The sequence below is a fragment of the Anoplopoma fimbria genome, chromosome 19 (genome assembly GCF_027596085.1).
Source record: "Anoplopoma fimbria isolate UVic2021 breed Golden Eagle Sablefish chromosome 19, Afim_UVic_2022, whole genome shotgun sequence".
In the NCBI taxonomy this organism is placed as follows: Eukaryota; Metazoa; Chordata; class Actinopteri; order Perciformes; family Anoplopomatidae; genus Anoplopoma; species Anoplopoma fimbria.
The window spans coordinates 7,401,702-7,426,475 of record NC_072467.1 but is presented as its reverse complement, the minus strand read 5'-3'; the positions used below and the strand labels follow the sequence as shown (position 1 = coordinate 7,426,475).

At 42.0% G+C, this 24,774-nt stretch overlaps 1 protein-coding gene across 1 annotated transcript in view; it reads left to right on the top strand.

Annotated features, from left to right (window-relative positions):
• The window catches only part of abtb2b (ankyrin repeat and BTB (POZ) domain containing 2b), a 44,623-nt gene that overhangs the window by 11,430 nt on the left and 8,419 nt on the right, over positions 1-24,774 (top strand). Inside the window, exons 2-3 of the mRNA XM_054619420.1 lie at positions 16,559-16,708; positions 19,994-20,204. Coding sequence (XP_054475395.1) covers positions 16,559-16,708; positions 19,994-20,204 — 361 coding nt within the window. The remainder of the gene's footprint in view (positions 1-16,558; positions 16,709-19,993; positions 20,205-24,774) is intronic.

Sequence of the window (24,774 nt, the reverse complement as noted above, 5' to 3'; positions counted from 1 at the left end):
ATCAAACCTGATTCTGTTAAACTCTATAAAAACCCAATGGGATTATTGAACATGTAAGGAGTAGACTTTTGTTCCACCCGTGTGGCCCGTAGACAAAGTGTGACTAATTTGGGCTCTATTGAACAAGTATTCTTAATATTGTCCATGTGTTTCACATTAGGTTACAGTCTATACAGTGCACATACTGTATTAATATGTGTCTGTGTGTCAGTGCCCTGGCCTTATGGTGCCTCTGTTAAAAGGGGCCATAAAGACACTCTCAAAGGCAGTTAAATATTTTTTCAATATATAATGCAATACCAAGCCAAGCATTTATTCTGACTGGGTCAATAGGAACGATGTCATGGAGCTGGAGTGGTCAACACACCTTTCTGTCATTAAACAGACTCTTGACAATCCTATGCTTTGTCTTTAGTTAAAAGTCTGCTTTTGGCAGGGAAATATCTATAACTCTCCAGAAGAAGTCTTTCAGCAGTCCAGTCAGGTGCTAAGAAGGGGCGTGTGTGTCTGCTTGACGGGGTTGAAGGGGGCAGATGTGTCAGTAGTTTAAGGTGGGGGGGTCGGCCCTGAGGGTCAGCAAGTCATAAATACACACTGTAACACCCAGCCAGCCGGTTAGCTGAGCCCCAGCTGGAGTGTGGGGAGCTTTTACTCATAGAGGTGGTTTCATACAAATATATCGACAAAGTTATTTTACTTCACTTCACTAGGGTCTGCAGACAGGATCCTAAGAAGGAGACAGTCTGATGTCAGGAGAACAATGGGACTATTTATGACAGTTAACAGAGAGGCAATCATCCATGTGAAAGCACAGGGAGCAGATGCCTAGCTGTGTCTCTGTGGCTCTGATAACATTGTGGCTCTGTCCCGATGTCTGAATAGACAAAGATAACACACACTCTCACGCACACACTCTCTCAAAGAAAATCAAAAATCACTTGAGATAAGGACACAGACTGATAAGTAGAAAACATGCAGACAGAGATGGAAAGGATTTTCACTATCAGCATGTGAAGGGCTTTTCCTCTGTATGCAGGTGGGACAACTAGTGCTTCTTAACCTCATTAGGATGTCTGTGTGATATCTGCTGCTGAGGCCCCTGACATTCATCATGTCTGGATGGAGTGCTATCATCTCCAGCCCCACGCTGGGAGAGACAAACTTAAGTGGGGGCCACTCTTCTTGTCTTGACCCTGTGGAAACCTCCCAAGAGCTCCATGTATCTGTCTCTACTCCCCCGCCTCCCTCCTTCTCTTCATTCTTCGTTCCACTATTTGACTCTTTCCTTTGATTAATTCTGCACACAGGTCTTGAAATGCCATCATCATCTCCTGCAGAGGGGAGCATGAGGAAACCAATAACACTGTATTGTGTGTATGTGAGAGAGTGACTGATTAGAATACAGATGTCTCTATGTGTAGGAACTCTTAACGACTGATGGATAGAGAAGAAATAGGGGCCTTCATTTCAAAACAATTTTACTTGAAACATTTTACAAGGTGAGGCACGCTATAATGTGCTTTAAAATGGTTGAACATGTGGAGATTAAGACTATTGTACGGGCAGAAAGTGAATCCGTTGTATCTAGCTGGTTAGAGACAGAGAGGAGAGCAAAGCGGAAATGAAGGCAGGGAGTAGTGACGAGCACAGAGACAAAAGCAAAACAGAGCAGGAGATGAACCTGCCTTGTGGTTCCTGGCTCTAGTGCACTTCTGTTCTGAAGGCCACAATTACCCTCTGACCGACTCGTGTTGGTAGCTAGCGAGTGGTGAGGTTAGCGTTTAGCCGGCCTGCTCTGTGAGGTCAAGTACTATTCGTGCCCTGGCTTGTGCATTTCTGCATGCAGCTCTCCATCTAACACTCTCTGCCTCTCTGTTTGGGCTATCTTTGTCATGTATGAGTGCATGAATGTCTGCAAGCCGGTTTGTGTGTCACCGCTGTCTGAAAATCAAATCAGAGAAAAACTGGCCTCCACTCCGATTCTATCCTTCCTTATTTCGCTTCTCCTCCTGTCTTTCATCTCTCTCAGTGGCCTTCTCTCCGTGCACCCTGCCAGTTCTCCTCTGGCCATTGGTCGGCCAGAAATTCCCCACACTTCTCTTGGGGTCAGGTTCCTGGGAACCTGTAGCTCAGAGACAACGGCTGGGGAAGGCATCATTATAATCCCTGGGTATCACATTGTTGGGAGGATGGTTTGTGGCGGTCTTCTTCTTTTTTCCCCATTTGCTTCTTTAAAAAACACAACTGTCCTCATGCAGAATTGCTCCTTAACAAAAGTTCTCCCCAGCTCCTTCCCATCTTCATTACGGTGTGTGTGATTTTTTTTCTTCCCATGTTCCTCACAAGAGGCAAAAAGGTAAATGTAGCTAATTATCACAATGCAGTTTTTGCAAGCCCTTCTGAGACTTCACCAGCTGAAATTGGAGAATGGGAGTTGTCCCAGGGTAGGGAAACAATGTGTTTGTATGCGTGTGTGTGTGTGTGTGTGTGTGTGTGTGTGTGTCCTAGTTTAGGGCTTTGGATAGTTCAAACCCCAGCTCTGAACACTTGGCAAGCAGTTGAATGAAATATCCTGCGAGCCTCTCCTTCTGTCTGTCTAGCCATTTGTGGTCATGGGGTTTCCCAAGTGGGCAAGGCAGGAGCAGTAGAGGAACTAAAAGTAACAGAAAGAAAATACTAAGATGAAAGATTGGGCAGAAAAGAGCATTTTTTTGAAAACCTGCCAGACATGGAACAAATGCAGGAGGGGGTAGTCGATGAAGATCGTCAGGCCGGACACATGCTCGGCTCTCATCATCACACTCATCGGGAAAAGGAGAATGAAAACAGATTTGTCACTCAGTCTGCTGTTTGCACAGGAGCTACAGTATGTGAGCATGTGCAAGAATAGTCCTCTCCCCCAACTTGTACACACAAACATTCCTCTAAAACACTCACACACCCACGCCACTCCTTTAAAGGGTCTCTGCAGGGGCAGTCTGGTCTCTCTGGGAAGGGTAGAGGGGTTTGTGTGTTTTAGTGTGTGTGGTCAGGATGTGGCTAGCACCTCTCACTCGTCATGATTTACTAACAATACCCACGGTGGTTAAACCCTGACACTCAGCACATATTACAAGTCTGAGTAGGTCGACCGTACAACAATCTGGAAACTTTTTTCCCATTCCCTGATTTTGTTCACATTGTAGCACAGTTTCACTCAAGAAAAGTGTGCTGGTCTGGTGATTTATCGATTGTTTCCTGCCATGCTAGGTTTTATTAATTTCTGTGAAGGGCGTAGTTGGTAATATACAATGTGGCCAGTCTAAATCTCAAACGTGTGTTTGCCAGGGTGTGAGTTTCTGTGTGTTTTTGCATTAGGAACGGCTTAAAGTCTGTCTGCTATTATTTAGCCATTGTGGTTTGGGAAGGGTTGTGGAAACGTCAGTGGAAGTGAATTGACCGGGTCTTCTGCGATACTCAGGAAGAAATGCATTAACTCACACTCATGGACACTCGTGAGAATTTCCTAGCTTCCATAGCAGTTAAAAGCAAAAGGCCTTTGGCTTTGATATTTCTCTTACATCTTAAAGTGCTCTGGTTTAATAGTTGGAAGAAATACGGGGGTGATTGGAAAAGACAACAGTCCCTCTCGAGGTGATGTCTTTCCTCGTCTTCTCCATCTGCTGCTGCGAGAGGAGGCCTTCAGTGGGTGGTCCACAGAGACTCTGAATCAGGAGCCTCTTGTGTGACCTACGTAACACACAGACACACTCATACATAAACACACACATTTAGAAGCACAGACACATTAAAACAGAGTGCTGAGATTAAACCTGTCTGAAGTTGTTGAGATGACCTAATAAAGTATTTCAATGACACACATTGAGTCAAGCTTACCTATAACACCTGCACGGGCAACAGCTTGGAACACACACGGCAACAAACACCACCTCTTGCACATACACACACACACACACACACACACACACACACACACACACACACACACACACACACACACACACACACACACACACACACACACACACACACACACACACACACACACACACACATGCGTTCACCTCCCACTAATTTTATTTGTGTTGCTGCCATGCTCGGGCAGAGGAATGTGTGAGCAGGTGCCCCCTGCAGAGAGGAAGCAGCAAACACTCTATATGTGAGTTGTTTGTATTGGAGTAGCACTGTTTGCTTTAGTGTTTGAAAGACAAGACTACAGTGGTAATGACTCAGGATAATAGATAATGCTTTAGTTTTAAGTGTTAATTCTTCCCTTTGATTATTATTTATTTTACTCATTGTGATTTTTAAACTAAAGTTGTCTCCCTCTCTGGCAAGTGTGCAAAATAGTTCAGAAACGGTCACACAAGAACAATCATATTTTCCAAAGGAAGAGGAAAGAGGGAAGAGTGTATACCACAGTGGTTAAAATTAGGCAATGTCCACTGTGACTTATTAAGTTCGAGCAGACTAACTATGTACAGATGTACTATTCTCAAATTGCATCATTTTTAGCATTTTCGAGAAAAGGAAAAAGAGAGAAGAGGTAAAGGTAGTTAATAATAGAAAGAAAGTATCGAGAATATTTGAAAAAATAAACAGTTCTGTGCATCAAAAATGATTTTCTGTTCTATTTTGTTGACATTATCTTGCAACCCCTTTTTTTTATATCCATCTTGTTATGCATTGGGGAGGTCCCGACCCCCAGATCCAGGTCACTTGCACTGCAGGTGTCTAATTATGTGTGTGTTCACTTGTGTAATGATGACGTGGACACAATGAGGCTTTGTTTAACTTTTAGTGCGTCCCATAGTGCTGACCACCACGTGAGCACTTGTCAGCTCGTGGACATTGACGAGGCTGGCATAAAATGTGAGTGTATGACTTTGTGTGAATAAGTGTTGCTTTGTGGGTGTGAAGATTTGTGGGTCCAAAGGTGACATAACTGCATAAGAGGATGCACTTTTTAACAGGCTCCTTTTTGAGGAGTGGACACTCCCTCTGTGTTCAGTGTGTGTGTGAGGGGTGTGTGCGGGGTCAGGGGTGAGCTGTAAACCCCCCTTTGGGTGTCAGATGGGTCGTACAGCCAGTTGAATGAGGTGACTGGTCTGGCTAAAGGTAGTTTACTGCCTCCTGCTAAAGAGCTGGACATCCTGACACGCCCTGCAGGTCCCTAACACACCTAGGTCACAAAAACACACACACACACACACACACACACACACACATACAGAATATTTAGAGCTGCTATCTGTGCACTGCTGTCATTTCCAAGACCGACACATGGCCACATGATTTGTGGTTTTGATGTCTGGTGCATACCATTATTTAATCCTGTGCTGTTATGTGTGTGTCTGCACTGGGCACATTGTCTGAGATTGGGTGGTCCATTGATTTATTGCCAGTATGTCGCTCTTACACATGCTCCAACAGTGGCATTGATTTCCTGACTAATTGTGTACTCTGCCCACTCTAACCGGCCCATGTTACGACCGATTGCGCATCCCTTCCCATCGTCGAACTCTCACCTCTCTTCTGTCTTTCATAGTGAGGACAGTTGTTGTTGACAATGGCATTGACAACAGAGGAGTCAGGCAGCTGTAAATGGAGCAGCCCTACTCATTACTGCAGACAAAAGAGCTGCGGGCCTTTTGAACAAAGCTCTTCACTGTTCAATGCCGGCTGCTGTTAAATGCTGCTGAGTTGTGATGCCCATAAAATAATGCATACTCATCCGCTCTATTCATCTTCTCCATGGTAGGTTATAATGGGATGTAGTGTGGGTGGCTGTTCTTTCTTAATGCACTCTTTATTGGAGCATGATAGTAGGAAGAGAGTTAATGCAACAGTGGTCTACAAATAGTTTTCTGTCTATAGAAGTAAATGTAGCCTCTCTTGTTTATGGCGCTGACTCTGCAGGTTTTACTTACTTAAACTAAGACATCTGCAGCCAATAATGGAAAGTAACATAGTGTATATACTCAAAGTTCAATTTTGAGGTACATAGAAAACATATAATATATTAAAGAACTAGCCAGCAGTGTATAAAGCAGTAAGTGCAACTTGATCAACTTTAACATTAAATTGATAGTAATAAAACAATAGTATAATATGCCAGAATACAACACTGACAGGAGCCAGGTTTTTTTTTAATGAGTACTAGTGCTGTTAAGAGTTAAAGTACATTTTCTTTTTTCATGTTTTACTTCTACTTATAATGGAGTTTTACTAAGTCGTGCTCTATTAACTTAGAGGAGGACTTGCATACTTATTCTACCACTGTCTGTAGTTAATAAAAGTATAAGCCACACCTTGTAGAACGCACAGACACACAAACATACTGTACAACACACTTCTCTGTGTGGCTGCCCAGAAAGTGGTTTTCCTTTCCTTTCCCTGAGCCTTTTCCACTCTGCTGTGAAACTCAGTCCAAGGATTAAGTTTGAAACAGAGAGTAGGAGAAAGAAGGAAAGTGGTGACCGAAAGAGTGAGTGAACCTCCAGTCCTAATCGTAATACTTCCCCCATCTCCCTTACCCATGATTTTTTCCCCTCATTTGACTCACCCTGTTCTGCGTCATGATTGTGCTCTCTACCCAGCCCAATATGGAATGTTAATCAGCAGCAAGCCGCTTTAGATTTACAGGGGGGAATTTGATCGAGTTCTTTGAAACGTCAAACTCCTAAGACCCTCTATCAAAACCTCTTGTTTTATTGTGAGAACCATGCTGCAGCAACACAAGTTGTTATCCGAACAGTGCCTGTGTCTGTCTGTGGACGTCACTCTGGTGTGAGAGGACCAGCATGGCACTCTTTGAGTGTGTGTTAATTAATATTTGAGCTAATTTGTGAATGCTTAATTTAGTGTGTAAGACAAGAATTAGGGAGGAGATAAATAAATAAATCTAGTAAGTAATCAGTGAGTCACAGAAATGAGTGTTATATGGATGTTATCCTGGCAAGGGTTGAAGTGATAATGAATCAGCGCCGGATACATCTGTGTGCGACACAGACACAGAAGTGTCTTATGCTGAGGTTATTTCAGTCTTTATCGTAGCGTCAATTTTTGAAGTTTATAATTGACAAAACTAATTAAGCAAACTAAACTGTGATTAATCTGCAAGTCAAGTCTTTCAGAAAAAAGGTATAAAGCTGATGAGCCGCGTAAGGAGCTTGCATGATGTCACTAAAACAATGCATTTTAGGCTGCATTACCTGGACTGTGCATGCAAGATATGCAAACTGACAAAACTGAGTGTGCGACTGTAAAAATGGGGAGCAGATGAAACTCTAGTGTGAATTGGTCCTGCAGGCTCAAAACATCTGTCAGAATAACATTTCTCTATTTTCACACAGTTATTGTTTAATCCCTGCACACTTTCAAACCTTTACTTGCAGACTGGCCAGGGTATAAATGTGTTAAGGGGTTGTTGAGTTTTTTGTTGTTAATTATAAGTTCAAGGCTCAAACTACTTAATTCCATAATGGAAAGACTTTACATCTGGTTAACACTAAATGTCCATGGTTCATGTTTATTTGATGGTGAGTGGTTTCTAAAATCCATCACAGCAAAAGTCATAAGCCTTTTTTAGTCATCTGAGAGATTCACACAGCCAACTGGCCAGTGAAATTTTAACATTTCCTGAAAAGAATATCAACCTCCAACTGAGTCTTGAGTACTGTGATTTAACGATGGTAATGTGTGTGCGAGTGTGTGTGTGTGTGTGTGTGTGTGTACTGACGATGGCGATCGAGAGTTCAGGTTCAGGCTTTTTCCTCAATGAGCATGTTGTCTGCCATCCAAACTGACTGGCTCTCTGTTCTCACTCTCTAGAGGGTCCAGCTGAGAGAAAATGAGCTGATCACACAGACAGAATGGGAGCAATTAGTACAAACACACACTCACATATACACACTTTGTGCCTCTTTGCCCAGACTGCTGCCCATAGTGTTACTGGTTGGAAAACTGAATAGAGGGCAGCTTGTTCCTAAAAGGGAGGTTAACTGTTTCTTTTTAAAATGGGCAAATAAAACAGCCAGCCCTTGATCTGTTCCAGCAAATAAGGTCCAGTCTTTACTCTGGTCACGGGGAGCTGTTGACTTTTAAAAATGGTACTAATGAGAATTGTTCTCCATACCGAAGTGCATGTATTGCCTCCATTATATCTTTCCCTCCTGAGTTTTTATTTAGTCGAACACTTCGCTTCTTGGCAGTGTTACGGATGGTGACATCACCTCGAGAGCAATAGTGGATTTGATTAGGAGACGGCAAATTTGAGGTTATGTTTATGTGGATGTGTTATTGCAGGGTGTGTGTAATATCCGTCGCCCTGTGTCATAAAGAAAACAAAACCAGGCTCCATAGACAGTATATTGTATTTCCAGCCACAGTACTGTACAATAAGCCAGTGAAACCTATACACCCTAGTCGTCCAATAATGGAGCTATACTGTCCCTTTGCTGCACATTATGTGAAGTGGCGTCACATATGGAAACAGGGGAATGCTGAACGAGACTAGATAGCCACAGGCACCACAGTTGGCCTGGAATGTAAAGTATAAAACATGATTAGAGAGAGAAAGAGGGAGAGTAAAGGAGGGGGAGAGGATAAGGGGGAGAACGCTGAAGTCATGTTTAGGATTAGGGTTGGTTGTATAGAGGAGCTTATGGCGATATTTCTGCAGGGCTGTGGGAAACCAAAGCCATCCTGAATCCTACCACTCCTAATACTGTGTGCGTGTGCGTGTGCGTGATTTCGGGTGGTAGGCATGTTTTTGAAGACCACATTTACAGCTCAACAGTTTGACCGTGGCCCTGTTAGAACCACTTTGAGTCCAACTGAAATTAAATTGCATTTCTTTTTTTGTCTGGCGCCCCCCAGTCGAGGGAACACCATGAGGTATCGCCCTGTGTAGATGGTGACCTCATTAGTCTTCCTGCTGAAGTATCTTTCTCATCTAACTTACAAACATGAACACACATCTTTCCCTGCACTTAAAGTTGTTGCACCAGCCACCAAACAAGCAAACAAACATTCACCAGGGGGAAGTCCGTTGCTTTGCAGGCTAGACAGTTAATTAGCTGCTCTACTGCACATCAAACATGCATGTAAATATACCTGAAAATGTCACTTTAGTCTGGTAAGATGCTGGTGTGGTCCTTTCTATTACAACTACTACCTACCAGCTGCTGTCAATCAAACATCTGGCTGAGGAAGAAATGGAGTATTTCTTATATTTTTTCATTTTTTACAATATAACAAAACCCATTAACATAACATAACACTTATTTTTCACTACAGAATGGGATGTCTAAATGTGATTTCAGTTGGACTTTAATGTGGTCTATTTGCATAAGTTTTAGCCCTCAGATTTTCTCAAGGCCATTGATACTACATGTTAAATCCATTTTGCTGGATTGTACAGCTTCATATTCCTTAAGACTTGCACTGTTGAATTTGCAACATAAGAAAACTTTCATGTCAGAACTTTCTGAGCACAGACAGCCTGCTTCTTTCAGGGATTCGGCAAACCCAGGGTTGAGAATTAGATGTAATCTTTGTTTCTTTGCACACTGGGATTTCAGGAAGACTTCTAACAGTGGACTCATCCACAAATCTTACAAAAATGTATGGACAGGAACTATATTTCACACTTTCAAATCTTTTTTTATTTTTTTTTTTTAACTTAACCAGATTTTGTGGTTTTACTTCCTCGAAAACCAAAATCTTAATGCTGGATTACAGCAAAAGTCTGAAAACAGCAGGGAGATCAGGCACATGAAATCCTTTTTAACTCTACGTGTGTTTCCTCCACATTCACCAAAGATAGGAACTTTCCTATCTTTCCATCTTAGCTTGGGCCTTGCAGTGATTAATGATGTGTGTGGGTGTTCTCAGTCAGTGACTTAGGGAAGCCCCCTTTTACACAGCTGATAAAGTTACTTCCTCTTTTAGCCCCAGCTGAGCGCCACCTCTGACCCGTGACCCCTTGCAGGCGGGGGTCACCAGAGGTGTCAGGGGACATCCACCAGACCCCACATCTCTTTTCTATCTTGGTCTTGTATTTTATCAGGCTGTAACAGGCGTGTGTGAGTATGTTGTTGTTTGAGTGAGATCAGTAATTGTAATGCCTTTTTAAATCAAAAACACTTTGAATCGCACACACGGATATTGAAGTGAAAGGTTGAGTGTACTGTAAGCAGCTTCAGCTCATGAATGCTTCTCTGTCTGCCCTCAATTCCACATAGGTAGTTTGTATTTTGAAAGACATGCTTATATGCTAACATGTCAAACTAATGATTATTTTTAGCCTCAATACTAATAGTCCACTCAAAGTTTCTAAATGCCCCTCTGTCCCACTTCAATTCTGTTTAGATAAGGAATGTGATGAGGGTCCACCAGAGCGAGCACACATGGATATTTTTAACCATGTATGCTGAACTCAGTGAGACATACATTCAAGTTCATTCATCAATCTCACTGTTATTCTCTCAATAATCATTCTCAGTGCCTCCAACAGAAGACCTGTGTGTGGCACAGAATCTCTAAGAAACGGTGAGAGGAATGTGTCTGTGTGAAAAAAACAGGTGTTTTGGTGCTTTTAAGTGTGGAAAACAAAAGGTCAGGCTAGTGAGTGAAGGATCACATCTGGCCTTTGGGTGCCACTGACATGAAGTAAAGCACAAGCATGTGTGGGTGCTTTTGTTGTGTGAAAGACACTCTCTGAAAGACAGAGGAGATCAGGAAACTGTGTGGTGATACACACCCAATAACAGCCCTGCCAAACACTGTACTATTGTGTGACTGTCCACCCTCCAGCCTCCACACAGGGACTAGCGTACAGCCTCCTGGCCCAGAATCAGAGCTTCTTCCTGGGCAGGGGAAGTGTCTTTGAAGCCCCCTATCCCTGACTTGCTGATCCATCCAGCCTGTAATGAATGAAGAGGCTGTTGATAGAGACAAAGCAGGTGCTCATTGCTGTGTGTGTGTGTGTGTGTGTGTGTGTGTGTGTGTGTGTGTGTGTGTGTGTGTGTGTGTGTGTGTGTGTGTGTGTGTGTGTGTGTGTGTGTGTGTGTGTGTGTGTGTGTGTGTGTGTGTGTACTCTTTACGGTAGACAAAACAAATCCACACACGGACCAATTTTGGTCCAAGAATGCAGTTTATCAGGGCCGAGCTGGTGAAAACAGAATTGAAACCTAACGGTGTGAAAGAATACGGCAACACACAAATAACCTTTCAAGGTCTGGATCCTTTTAATGGAAAACTGTGTACTGTTATGTGCTAGTAGTAATATAAACTAACTGATTGCAAAATATTTTTGCATACAATTCATTTCATTTCAGTTCATTTTTCCTTATCCTTACTGAAGTGACATTTTGAGTGAAATGTTACTGATTAAAATGGTTATGATATTTACTCATGAAAGCTTGGCATGTAGTGAACAGATAGTCCTAAGCAGATAAAATATCTGAGGGTTTTGTCATGCTCAGTTTTTTTTCTGGCCGGTTATTGAAGGTGAAACCCAAATATCTTTCAAATATTTGCTGGAAAACTAGGCATGTGAAGCAGTAATGTCCTCCAAAGCCTAGAGATTGTCTGCCCTAAAGCAGCTACCAAGCAATTAAATTAGAGTTAATTAGAGTGTTGGTGGTGGTGTGTTCAGTTCTGTTAACTCTAACTCAAAGTGTCTTCTGGCACATTTCATTAGCAAGTCACAGTTCAATGTTGTTATGATTTCCTTGACATTTGATTTGACGTCAATATTATGAATGTGTTTTGACTCATTAAAGCAATTACCGAGAGTGACAGCACGGCTGGGCAAAGTTTCAAAAACTTTCAGCATATTAGAAAGTAGTTGTTGTATTTTTCTGACCTTGTCATGGCAGCTTGTCCGACACCATTGTGAGCGATATCGTGGCTGTGCTCGGAGGAGCTGTAAGGGTTTTGAGAGATAGTTTGGATGGGCTGGGGACTGCCACGGGCTTTGTGGTAGGTTTCAGCTGTGATTTGTAGCTGTTACTCCCACATGACATTTGTAGGGTCAACCTCAGAAATGGAACCATAACGGCCGCAAAAGAATGAATCCCTTGTGCCACTAGTCTTCCCCCCCGCCTCACCCTTTTCACAGTCTCAGATATTCCTGTCTTCTCCCCCTTCTAGTCCCTCCTCAGTTATATCCCTCCTCTGCATGACTCATTCATCTTCCACCAAAGCTCTACCACCCTCAGTCCCTTTCCTCCTCTCAGCTTCTACTCTCATCCCCTCCTCTCTAACTTATCCTAAGCCTCTCGCAGTGCCAGAAAAAAAAAAAGATGCATATAGTGCTGGAGCTGCTGCTGGTGCTCGTGATATTTGTGGTGGTGGTGGGGACAGGGCCCTGGTTGGCTTGCGGACCTGCATCAGGCCCAATGACGCAGGCTGGGGTTCAGCGGTGAAGCAAGCAACGGGGTTGGGACTGTGGGAACTGCTGAGTGTGGTGGTGTGAGAATATTTGCCACAGCTTTGAACGAATATGGCAGAATCAAATGAAACTATATTAACATTTCAAAACACCTCGCTTTTGTTCAAGACATGTCTATTTTAGGCATGCTAAACATAGGCTGAAGATGATTCTGTGAAAGTGCATGAAACTTCCAAATCCATTCATATCGACGACTGTTTGGTTTTGTTAAGAATTTAAAGTGTGATGTTATGTAATTTAAGTGGTTTTTAATTGGCTTATTTAAATACAAGGCGTAAAAGGCGGAGAGCTGTGCTTTAACAGTTGCTGAGTGCCGTTGGAAGTGTTTACTGGTTAATAATTAAACTGGTTTAATAAGTCATCTGGGTATTACAATGTTATCTATTTTGAACCATTTGATATATTTATACAAATAGGTAGAGTTTGAAGACTGGAGTAACGTCAGTGTGACGTTCTTGGTGAATCACATGCGCTACAGGGAATAAGAATAACTGTGTTCCTTTGCACACCATTGCTCACTCCCATACACACGTAGTCTTGCACACACCTGCCGATACATAAAAAAAAATGTCACACCCTCACCCACACCAATGAGGCATTATCTCTCAGAATGTCTCTTACTCCTCCAGAGGCATGAGTCTCTCTGACATAAAATTGAAACCAAGCCATTTCTGAATGAGGTATTCACATTACATGTAGCATACAGTAACACCTACCACTCTGTCATGGAGGCTACGGACGTTTTAGTGGTCATAAAACATGGTGATGTGCACACAGTGAGTCACTTCAGGGGAGTAGAACATGGAAAAGTTAACACAGTTATGTGCGGTCTCTTGAACATGCAGACGTCAACTGCATGCAGAACTCCCAGCTTATTTTTCCGTGAAAAGAATATCCAAGGCCTTTAGAGATTAATGGGGGGAAAAGCTCCAGATGCTTCACCCACGTTTATATGTGCTCAATGTCATTTTTAGGAATGATAAACAAGCTGCAAAGGCAAAGGCCTCATCATAATTATAAAACAAACAGAAGTGACACATAAAAGAGGTGCAAATATACTTTATATTCACAGACGTGTGTGTATGGGTATGTTTGTGCTTGTGTGAGTGAACAGGGATGTGTTGAGGCATGTGCACTGTTGGTTGTCTGACGGGCACGTCCTTTGTACTAGTGGTACTCTGCTGTACGCAGCCGTTTCCATTGTGTCAGAACGGCGAGTCAGCACATACTATACAAGTCAGATAGTGCAGAGAAAGTACGAGAGAGAGGTGGGGTCCTGGGGCGGGATAAATGAGACTTTAATTCTATCAGTATGTTATTCATTTAAGCACTTAGTGTTGCCCCCTCTTAGTCGCTTAGTCAACTAACTCAATTTTGGTCTTGGTCAACTAAGTTTTCTTTAGTCTATTAGGTTTTTTTTTAATGCTGAATGACTTATTTCCAAGAAATTTAAACACAAGATTTGAAGTGGTGCTTTTGTGTGATTCTGTGTGGAGAAACTCAGTTTGACAGATCTGTTGATTAAATCAACTAATCCATTAGAAGTGACTTTTTCCTTCTCTGCTAGGCTTTGTTATTAGGAAGTCAACATATTGTGTCCTGTAGCTCCAACACTCTCACGCAACATGCAGTATCCAACACACAATATTTCCCTCTCCTTGTCTAATGTAGAGCATTTGATTTACAGACTGAATAATACAGACTAATACAGACTGAATTATGTTTGTATCCGGCACATGTGATTTACTACTGTATATATCTCATAGATTACTTCTCCTTTTATATGAAATACTATGTGTGCTTGTGTCCATACACAGCTGACACCATGTTGCAAATTATGCTGTGCTGCTGCCCTTTGGACAGATAACTCAGGTGTTGCCACCCTCATTCAGAACAAAAAACACTCACTAAAACATGCTGTACATCCAGCTCACATTGTGCAACAAAACATTTAGTATCCAAACAGTGCTGATATCACAGTAATGCTATGGTATATGCATATATAGCATTCCATGAATAAGTTATAAATGTCACTTTCAAATATCTCCTCTGCTACTGAGGTGTATGTATACTTGCCACCTGAATTAAATGGTAGTCAAGGTCTGCGCATACCTTTGATGCATACCTGGGAGACTCCCTGCTTATTTTCTGCAAACTTTTTCTAGCTTTGGGCACAGTACGTGTTTACTGTAAGCACATTTAGCCATATCTCCCACAATTAACAGTACTGAAAGATATATATAGGCAAGATGAGTGAACTATGTGAAAAGTTTTATTAGTGAACTACTGTTTTTTTAATATCCTGTCCTTAGCCTGGATTCAGTCTGCTACATTTTTGTCTCAGTTCCCTCTTCTTTTGCTAAAAGAAGAGACTTCAGAGTAAAATGTTTTTTTTTACACATCAGTTTTTTTTTTCTTTTCAACAGCCCTCTCAGATTCCAAAAGAGGACACCGCTTGCCGGAAGCACATGGGAATGTCATTTTAGGGATGGCAGCCCATCTTCTCCCCTTTGGGAGAGCAGGGAGAGTTTAAGATGAGGCGTTTTTCCTCCGGCTTTGTAAATAAATCACAAACCTGCCCAGATCATTTTCCTTCTTTTCAAATTTCTCTTTTCTATCCCCAACCATCACCCACTCATTTCCTCTGGCTTGGCAGAGAGCTCTATTTTGCAACGGAAGCCTAAATAAATGTTTAAACCTTTGGGCAGCTTACTGTGTTCACCGTGATCAAAAAACTGCACAGTAGCTAACAGCGCACTCTCTTTTAACCACATGTTTTCAGACAAAGCTAATGATGAGGCTGTGAGAGCTAGCAGCCAGCAGAGATCCCAAAAGGCAGAAAACAGCAGTCAACGTGTTCTTTCCTTCACAATTTCTTTCCATTTTAACTGGAAAACAAAAATCAGAAGGGAGTAGTGAAATAGCAGGATGACATCCTCGTTTTTTTTTAAAAGAATGATGTTATCTCCCCACCGGCAATTAGTCTGACAGCCAGCTGTCAGGTAAAATATGAAAGGAAACCTGGTGTTTAACCGCTACATGATATAATCTGTCACTTATCCTTAATTTTTATGAAGGGGAGTAAGTGATACTCCTTTTACAGATTTCCATATGTTCTTCTCAACATTTTGTTTTGTCTGGCTGACTGGGTCTCCAGAGGGTCCATTCAAAGAGTAAATACTACACCAGTCATAGATTGACTGTTCTACACCACAAGCCATGATAGTAGATAGCGTACCCTGCAGAACATTTTATGTTTTACTTTGGTGTAGAAACTTATTTCACCTCATAAGCTAAAATTGTCTTCTTTACAGTGTAGTATGGTTTTCAAAGTTGTTAAGTGTTACAATTGATTCTGTTTTTAACAAAAGGGTTGATTTACTTTTTTTTCCTTGTATTTTTGATATAATCTGGACATAAAAAGGATGCCTTTTATTAGTACTTCTTAATTAAATAAATTGGGAAGTCTATATGAAATAACCGCATGGTAAAGACACTTTTAGTATGAATTAAATACTCAACAAATGAAAATTACCATATTTATATAATTTATTCCTATTTTCCCCTTTCAGCACTTGATTGATGACATCCTAAATGTCTATTTATTAACCCATACCACAGTGTTCCTATATTACTGGAGAGTCATATCAGCCTTCACTATCATATATCTACTAATTTGTTACCATGCTCATGTTACTATGTCTGATTTTTTCAAAATATCTGCAGATAAGACGAGTAACACTGAATTTTTACTGTGATCTTAGTCTGTCTAAATATTCCTAACTGTGAGGCTTCGGCCTGCTTTTGATGCAGTGTGCATTTGTTTTGTTTGTATTAGCCTGATGTCACTGTTCACTCTGTTTATTTTCCTGAATGTTTTCAGAGCAAAGCTCATGTTCCCCTGTGTGTTTATTTGCCCTCAGCGGTGTGGGTTACATGTTACCAGAATTACAAATACACTATGTAAATACCACCAGCAATTGTTTCGGGACTTCTGTAGAAGCAGTGTTGATGGATGTTGCTGAAGTAATGTTGGCAGCCCTCACAAACTTATCATATTAATCATAAACGGCATTCTCTCTGATTTTGTCTCCGTAGGGGTTTTGTCTCTCCCGGCCCATTTCAGTCCCTACACAGAGAACCAGCAGACGTCGGTGGACAGCAGGGAAGATGCCTATGCCCAGCTGGAGCTGAGGACGCTGGAACAGTCCCTGCTGGCTACCTGTGTGGGCAGCATTTCTGAGCTCAGTGAGTACACGTAACTAAGACCAGTGTGTGGTCCTGGATCTACTTAATATTAGCATTCTTTTTACCATTTCATGTTTAATCTGTTAAATTCCTCTGTCAATCATAAAGGAACAACAGTGAAGCTATAAAAAATAGTAAAGTAAATATTCCCAGAAATAATAAACTAATTGTCATATTTTTTAAATACTTGACCATATTCTGAACACGTTCTCAACATACCTTGTTATTCCCACACTGGCTCTAGAAGAGAGGAAACCTTTCTCCTGCCAAAAAAAGCTGTTATTTCAGACAGCCAAGCGCCAAGTAGAGATAATAGAGTGACATTTTTATGAAATCATTTTTTGGCTTGTGATAAGCACCAGCCAGCGTCTTATTGTGAATGTCATGTTATGTGTGCTCTTGTAACATTTTTCAAAGGAATAGTTTATCTACACGTAGAGCTCTGGAGAGTAAAGTGATAATACCTCTGATTGTTTTTTTGTCTGTCCCTGATCTGTTTCTGCAATGCAGTATGCATCATTGTAAAAACAGACACTACTACACACCACTATAATAATAAATTAGTAGTAATTTAAATACACAATCAACCTTAATTGTGTTTTATGGGGCAAAATACCTTGAATTTGGGGACAATTCACCCTTTCACAGCTCTGGTCCAATTTTTCACTGTACATAAATTTGGTATAGTATAAGTCTGTTGAGAGCTGAGGGACCTCCCTGGGACCTTTTCCCTCCAACCATCGCAGTTTGAATGATTGGATAAATATTCTCAGTTCTAGAGGACCATGTTTCATACACATGGTTGGTAAACAGAGCAGCCTGCAGACACAGATGCACACAGTCATACTGTACTCTACTGTAAGTATGGTTTGTTTAATCTGGAGGCTCTCCTGGCATGGGCAGATGATGGAGAGCTGGAATCAGATCATTAAAAAGTGAGAAAAAGACATGAGTAGAAAGAGAGTGGAGAGATGGAGGTGGGAAAGGTGGGGTTGGGGGATTACATTTAAGGATGGAGTGGATATTTGCTGAAGCAGGGTTGTGTGGAAGGGAGGGGGGAAAGGGAAATGATAGAAATGTTTTGAGGTGAAGAGTTAGGTTGTCGGTGCAGGGAGAGAGGAGGAGGGATAGAGATTAGTGTTGGTGGGAGCGAGGATAAGTTTCCTTCTCCAAATGAGCTAACACTCTACCATTTGTTCCTCCGGTACAAGGCCACGTTCATACACGGCCGTCGTTAGTGAGGCATTAAGAAAGTGCACACACACTCTCATACACAGGCGCACTATTTCTCTCACTTGCTCAGTGGTCTCTTTGTGCCACATCCCTCTGGTGGTGTGAAGCTGGTCTGTTCTGGGCAGGGCTGGCATCCTACACACTCATTCGCGTCTACAAACACACACACACACACACACACACACACACACACACACACACACACACACACACACACACACAGACATCGGCATGTGTTCACCGATACCCATACACAAAACAAAAACACAGAGGGTTTGGCACACTGATCTAAACCCAAGAAACCGGGCAGACACAGGAGCATCTGTGCTAAGCTACTCAGTCCTGTTGGATCTCTAAGCTTGGACTTGGCCAGACACAAGAACACACAGCATACATAAACATGATGGATAATGGATGGCAGGGCACTGGACATTTCAGCTTAATGTCCATATTTGTTGGAAATGTAGCACAAGCAATAGACTGTAAAAGACTCGGAAAGTTATGTTCATATAAGTTTGATAGTTTCACTTTCAGCTCTGTGGTGGGCTTCACCAGATATGGGAAACTATGAGTACATGACCATCCACATAAGTAAGGGAAATATTAAAGATCAGGATTGGGCTAACCAAATTATATGAGATTTGAGCTAAAGCCTGTAAAGCCAATTAACAGTCGGGGGTCACACAGAGTGCAGACAAATTATCTTGCAACTTTGAACTAAGAGGCTTATTTAGTCAATAAGTATTCAAAAAGCAGGCCTGTCACAGTTTATTGACTTCCCGGCTTCCACAAAGACTCCAATATAAACTGTAATCTAAGAATGAAGGATTTCATATCCTTCTGACCCCTGGAGCTTAGTTTAGCCTCGGGGCACAATATGGGCTGAAAAGCCAGGGAGAGGCTCTCCATCTTGGGCAAGAATTCCTAGGAGACCTCCTGGAGGGACTGCTGGTGGTGGTTAACACAAAGGAGGCCCTTCAGCTTGAAGTGGGGTCTGTTTTGGGAAGGCCGCTCCAATCCTAACCCCCCTCAAAGTACCCAAAAGCCTTTAATATCGACACACACATACACACTCACACTGCTGGACACACAAGCCTTGGCCTCCTGGCTGCCTCTCACTCACGGTAATTTGGTTAGAAATTAACCCAGGGGTAATTATGTTAAATGAGCGTTACACGATCCCAAGTACAACCTGGCCTCCCTCCCTCACACTGCCTCTCTCTGCCCCTCCTTCACATCCCCCCCTGTGACAACTGATGTTTTGTCTCTCCACCATTATCTTGCTATGACACCCAATGTTATCTACAAGCTCTACTCCTTACAGCCCTACGCCCTCTGTGTTGTCTTTTGGGCATCTATTAATGCCTTCTTAGTTCATAAATTCCTCATATATTACACTGTATATCCAGTAATCTAAATTGGCATTCATCCAAGTTCATGTGTTTGTCCACTTAGCTCACTGTGTGGGTGGATGAATCCTCTGATAAGCTGCATATTTTTTATGTCTTTATCACAGCACTGCAGTGTTTTCACACAAGTGGTAGTCAAGACAAATTCAAGACTTCAGCACAGATCTTGTTTTTACCGTGTGAGTGAATCCCACCTTTCCAGGCTAAGTGGAGTGATTGAAACACATCAATACAGAAACAGTTGAACGGTTCATTAGAGCTTGTGATCAACTGTCTGTTAGCCCATTGCCTCCTTCAATGATTAAAGATGAATGGCTGTTTAGACTGGCCGTCTGGCTGTGCTTACTGATAATGACACTGCTAATGGCAAATACCACTAGAGGCATGGACCGAGGGTAATGAGAGTAAAGGAGGGTTGAATTTATGTGGTTAAAAAGGGGAAATCCAGTACATTAGGAGCCCACAGGGTTTATACTGAGCTCTAAAAAAGTTTTTTATGTGCTATTGGCCTACATACCAGTGTCATTTGATACTGTATAAAGAAGAACTGAGTAAATGAAATGAACAAGCATCATGTATTTATTATACCAAATATCTATTAAACCGTTGAAATCCTATCTTTCTCTTATTTCCTTTGTTCTAGGTGACTTGGTGTCACGTGCAATGCACCACATGCAGCGCCTGAGCTCAGTGCGCCCCGGACTGAGTCCATCACGCCATGCCCGTCCCCAGCAGCCCGTGTCCTGGTCGCCAGACGCCCTCCACACCCTTTACTATTTCCTGCGCTGCCCACAAATGGAGTCCATGGAGAATCCCAACTTAGATCCCCCACGCATGGCACTCAGCAAAGAGAGGTGGGAGTCATGCATGGCCGGAAAAGAGCCGTTTAGATATTATTCTTTTTTTAGATGCTCTCCAAAGTGTATTACAGGCAGTTAAATAACCAATCTAATCTTAGGCAATTCTTTTTTTTTCCCATTTGGGCTTTGGATACACCCTCAGAAAATAGGTTTCATAGTTTTCTTGTTTTCCTTTAATGCATATTATGCTTTGAATTTCCTGATCTAATCCAAAGTTCAACAGCATTTGATTTGGGTTGACAGAAATGTGATTAATGGCAGCAATCTACTCATTGCAAAGACACAAACTCAAATACACAAACATCCACACTTTTTTTAATCAAGTGAACAGCTTTTTCACAGATCACCTTTCTTGTTAGCCATTCCTGATTCAACTGCCCTCTGCTCATTGAAGTGTAAGTTAATTACAGGTGAGCAAGAGAGTCCAGGTGTTAATGTTAGTCTGATAAAAGGGTTCACACCTTTAGGGTGTAAATTAGGCTGAAGACTGGTGATTTAAGGGATTTCCAAGAGGTGCTAATGGTCTGTAATTCTGTTAGGGTCTCCTCTGATCTTCTTTGGGTTGCCTTTGGAGAACAATTATGGTGATCTTGTCTTTTTTCACTCTTGAGACAACTGGTTCAGGATATTTGGACAACCTGCATGCAGAGTAGTATCACATTTATTCCAATGTTTTGGTGTAAGTAGTATAGCTGATTATTTTGACCATTTTTCTTGGCTAATTGGCTTAAAATATGTCTCAGGAAATTATGTTTCATGTTGTTGGGTTTCCACAGGAAGCAAGGAGAAACACTGATATCAGTCATGTGTCCTTTCCTCCGAAATTAACTGATAAAATATTCAGCTGCAGGTCAAATAAATGTGAGGGATAATGTGCCGTTAGTTAAGGTAAGATTATTAGTTTCACTTGTGTGTGAGAGAAAAGTACTTCCAGTCTGCCCACACAGTTGAGCCCTGGTCTCAGAAGAAAAAACACATGCATCATCGGTTCCAGAGTAACCATATGTTAAAAATGTCAGTGGAAAGTGCTCTTCTGTGTAAAGGTTAATTACACTTCTAAACGGATGTAGGGAGGCCTGTCTAAAGGTAGCACTCAAGCATACAAATGGGAAGCAGCTCAACTTAAGTGTTTCAGTTTGCTGTGCTAAATTGTTTGATTTAACAATTAATGTTTGAACCTCTAGAAATTCATGTGTTTGTGATTGTTGGATTATGATGAGGGCATGCCATCTGTGAGATCATCATACTTCCCTTGAAAGTTTTTGTGATGAAATCAGCCGAATCTTTTACCTTAAAACACACACACATCCATGCACACACACACACGTGTATGCACTCAGAGCCAGCTGGCTTCTATACATTTAATAATGAACAGACACAGCGTGAGTGAGCAAAGGTGGGCTCCTCATTAGCATCAAAGAGAACAGAACAGCAAATATACGCCCCTCTTTTCACTATCCTGACTGTTTCTTCCAAGTCGTAAGATGTTTTTTAATGTTGGGTGTATATCAGCTTGGTTTATGTGTGCAGGATGAAATGATTTAACATCCTGTTATACTGTATACTTTGAAACATCTGCAACTTTCTGTTTTGCTTTTTGAGACATTTACTGAGTTGCATATATGCTTCTCTGTGTGACTGTGTGTAGTGTCTGTAAATGCATGGCAGACTCAGGTGGTAGAGCAGAGCAGGGAAAACCTGCTAGTGATTACTATGTGGGTGCCTGGTAATGATACAGATTGCTCTCCTACAATGGGCCTCTCAATCTCTCTGGTTTACCCTCTATTGAAAGCTTTATAAATTCTTTGGTCGAAACCCAAAACCACCAAATCTGTGTGGGCCACATCATTAAACATTATAGGGAGCCTGGTGAGAGCCTTATTGCAGAATCCTCGAGACTACGCAAGACGCCATTTTTCTTATCATCCTTTAAAGTGTGAGAGGGCAAACACCAGTGTCTGTCTACTTACTTTTGCATTCACACACTCCTCTTTAAGAACTGGAAAAATAACTTTTATTAGTGCTGAAAGTTATTAACCAATCCATTTAATGGTAGAATCACTAGTCTCTGCACCAAAAACAAACACTTCCTAACTGTGCTGAACAGACCACCCCAACCCTTCTACCTCCTTCAGCGGATGAAAGGGAGCACTAATGGATAGATGTGTTACCGTGATAAGAAGTAGCCAGTGGAGCTTACAACCGCAGATACGTAAGATATGGTTACATCCCCCCTTATGGAGCCTTTATGAGGGTAATCTGACTCTAGATCAGTGGTTAACCTTGACCCTCTGCACCGCATGATGGGGTCTGCTTTAAGACTTGATTTCAGTTTCTTAAACCTGAACTCAATCACAGTGGCTTCTGGGTATAGGACACATTGGACATATGGGGCCAGTGTAGCATGTGTGATGTTGCCGCCTGGGGAGAAAAGCCTCTGCTTTTCATGTTGGACAGGTTAGAGTTCAAACACACCTGACCACAGTTTGAGCTGACTGACATTTTATTACCAGCCAGGTGATGAAGAGAATTGCACCATAAATCAGAGCTAACGTTTATATATGCGTCTGTGTGAACATGTGTGGGAGAGTTTGTGTATGTATGTCTATGTGTGTGTCTACATCCTGCTGTTCTCAGTGTGTAGCCATAGCATGTCAGGTCAGCGGGCTAGCCAGAAGCGCTATCTAGTTTCAGTGTTAACGGGCGGCTCGGCTTTGATGTTGCACAAACTCTCGGACGAAGCTGAAGTTTTTGTTTCAGGATGAGGGGCATAACCCAGACACAAGGGTCATATGGGAGGTGTATGGGGGGAGCAGTTCAGATAGAGGGAGAAGGGTTTGAGGAAAGAAGTAGGGAGGACCTGTGGGATAGAGGCCAGAGCTGCATATGTGTTGGTTCAGACATGCTCCATCTGTCTGCAGTCATGGGCCACTGGCAAAGGTGTATATACATATGGCCTCAGCTGATTTGTGTTGATGGACACTTTTTTGTATATCCTCTACTTCACACACATACAGGACACCACACACTCACACAACTTTAAGGTTAATTGGTTTAAAACTGCAGCTGAAAGAATTTTACTGGAAACCCAGTATATCTGGCCATGAAAGGAAGCGCCTTGTTAATTATGCAGGGATTTGATTTTTTGGATGTCTTTTTACTCCCTAAAACACAGGCTGTGAAACACTGATTGATGAAGTGAAAGGCAGGAAAAATCTCTCTGATGGATCAATAAGCGCTAAGTGTTAAAAGCTTGATTCGGTTGATTGGAGCTACTTTAGTTCTGGATTGGTGCGTGTGCAGCGTGCATGCCTTGAAGCAAGCATTCACTAAAATAGCTAGGTGGATGCCTCGTGGCATTAAGGAAGACAGACGAAGACACAGGCACAAACAAACGAAACAGACTCACACATAGTCCAATTTATGGTGAGTAAAGCCCATTAAGGGAGTATAACATTGATTCCAAAGCCAGCTGGCTCTCCTCACCCAAGAAACAGGACTTTCCTATCACTCTACACCCGCAGCACATATCCAAACTGCCAACCAGCCCCCCCTCTTCATAATGACATACCCCACTTGCCTCCCAGCCGTTTCCCAAACACTCCAACCTTCCTTATATGCACCTATCAGACCCATTTAACATTCCCCTCCTGCTCCTCCTCCATCCCATCAGTCCCTTGTCTGCTTGTTAACTGTCACGTCTGAGTGATGGCAGGGTCCCTCCTCCTGAATGATCACTGACTGATAAAGTACTGAAATAACATCTGACAGAATAGCTAGAGGATAAAATAGACAGAAACAGGGGACAACAGAGATCTGCAGGCTCCTCAATGTCTAAAAAAGTCCTGGATTTAGATTCTAAGTCATTTTAATTGTGATGCAGTCATGTCTGCAATTCAGTTATAATAAGTCAACTAACACAGACCATTCTTAGTGATGAAATATCTAAAAACTGGTTCTATTTGTCATCATATCTGCTTTACTAACCACAGTTGAATCTAACAACAGCCGTCCAGTTATGAAAAGCTTTAATTCTCTACATAAAGTTAGAAAAGTTCATATATTTGGTTGTTATTTATCTGAAACCTTTAGATAAAAGGGAGAATATCCACTTAAGTGAAGTGAATTTATAGAATATACATTATTAACAAAGCACTGATGAATGAGAGAGCAAAAGGAGCTGTTCTATAGGAAACCACAGGGAGCTACTTGAAGTAGACAGTGAAGAGGATAAATGGCACTGCAGGGGTCCCAATGCTCATTAACAGTAACTACAATACCTATAGCAGACGAACAGGGACTGTATGCTTGTATACTGCTCATGCTTCTGCCCCATCTGTATTCATGATCTGCATCGGAGTGTTTGCATTTCCTAAGAACAAAGGTGAAGCCACCACTAAGAATAACACCACAGCAGGATAAAGGCTGCTTAGTATCTCATGATAACACAGAGGCAGTGTTCAAACACTCATTAACACACTTTGACTGAGGCTCCATAGGATCAAAAGCAAAGCAACAATAACGTGGCACATATGGTTAAAGAAAAGCAAATACTAGACGAAAT